Below are 1,155 nucleotides of genomic sequence, written 5' to 3' on the forward strand. Positions count from 1 at the left end.
TCGAGGATAACCTTCCACCTATCCTAAATGCCCTCGAAGTGCAAAACCGGTCCCCGAGGCTGGTGCTGGAAGTTGCGCAGCACTTGGGTGAGAACACTGTCCGCACCATCGCCATGGACGGTACTGAAGGTCTCGTTCGTGGACAACCAGTTCACGACTCTGGTTCGCCCATCCGTATTCCGGTAGGAGCTGAGACCCTTGGTCGCATTATCAATGTAATTGGAGAGCCAATTGACGAGCGTGGCCCTATTCCTACTGATAAAACAGCTGCGATCCACGCTGAAGCTCCTGAATTTGTGGAAATGTCTGTGCAACAAGAAATCCTGGTAACAGGAATTAAGGTTGTAGATCTACTCGCTCCTTACGCCAAGGGAGGAAAGATTGGTCTGTTCGGAGGCGCTGGTGTCGGTAAGACTGTACTCATCATGGAACTGATCAACAATGTAGCCAAAGCCCACGGTGGTTACTCTGTGTTTGCTGGTGTAGGTGAACGAACACGTGAAGGTAACGACTTGTACCATGAAATGATTGAGTCCGGTGTCATCTCTCTGAAGGATAAGACATCCAAAGTAGCTCTTGTATATGGTCAGATGAACGAGCCCCCTGGCGCTCGTGCCCGTGTCGCCCTGACTGGACTTACTGTTGCTGAATACTTCCGTGATCAGGAGGGTCAGGATGTACTGCTCTTCATTGACAACATTTTCCGTTTCACTCAGGCTGGTTCTGAGGTGTCTGCTCTGCTGGGTCGTATTCCATCTGCTGTGGGTTACCAACCAACCTTGGCCACTGACATGGGTACTATGCAGGAACGTATTACCACCACAAAGAAGGGTTCCATCACATCTGTGCAAGCTATCTATGTGCCCGCTGATGACTTGACTGATCCCGCTCCGGCCACTACTTTTGCTCACTTGGATGCCACCACTGTATTGTCCAGAGCTATTGCTGAGCTTGGTATCTACCCAGCCGTGGATCCCCTCGATTCCACCTCCCGTATCATGGACCCCAACATCATTGGTGCTGAGCACTACAATGTAGCCCGTGGTGTACAGAAGATCCTGCAGGACTACAAGTCACTCCAGGACATCATTGCTATCTTGGGTATGGATGAATTGTCTGAGGAAGACAAGCTGACTGTAGCCCGCGCTCGCAAGA

At 51.0% G+C, this 1,155-nt stretch overlaps 1 protein-coding gene across 1 annotated transcript; it reads left to right on the plus strand.

Annotated features, from left to right (window-relative positions):
• Positions 1-5: 5 nt before the first annotated feature.
• Positions 6-1,149, plus strand: LOC106104691 (ATP synthase subunit beta, mitochondrial; the record flags this gene model as incomplete). Its single annotated transcript, XM_013284821.1, has 1 exon — positions 6-1,149. A coding segment is annotated over one exon (1,144 nt), but the record flags the coding sequence as incomplete, so codon positions are not given.
• Between the last annotated feature and the right edge of the window lie 6 nt (positions 1,150-1,155).

The sequence above is a fragment of the Papilio polytes genome, unplaced genomic scaffold (genome assembly GCF_000836215.1).
Source record: "Papilio polytes unplaced genomic scaffold, Ppol_1.0 DF823490.1, whole genome shotgun sequence".
Taxonomy (NCBI): Eukaryota; Metazoa; Arthropoda; class Insecta; order Lepidoptera; family Papilionidae; genus Papilio; species Papilio polytes.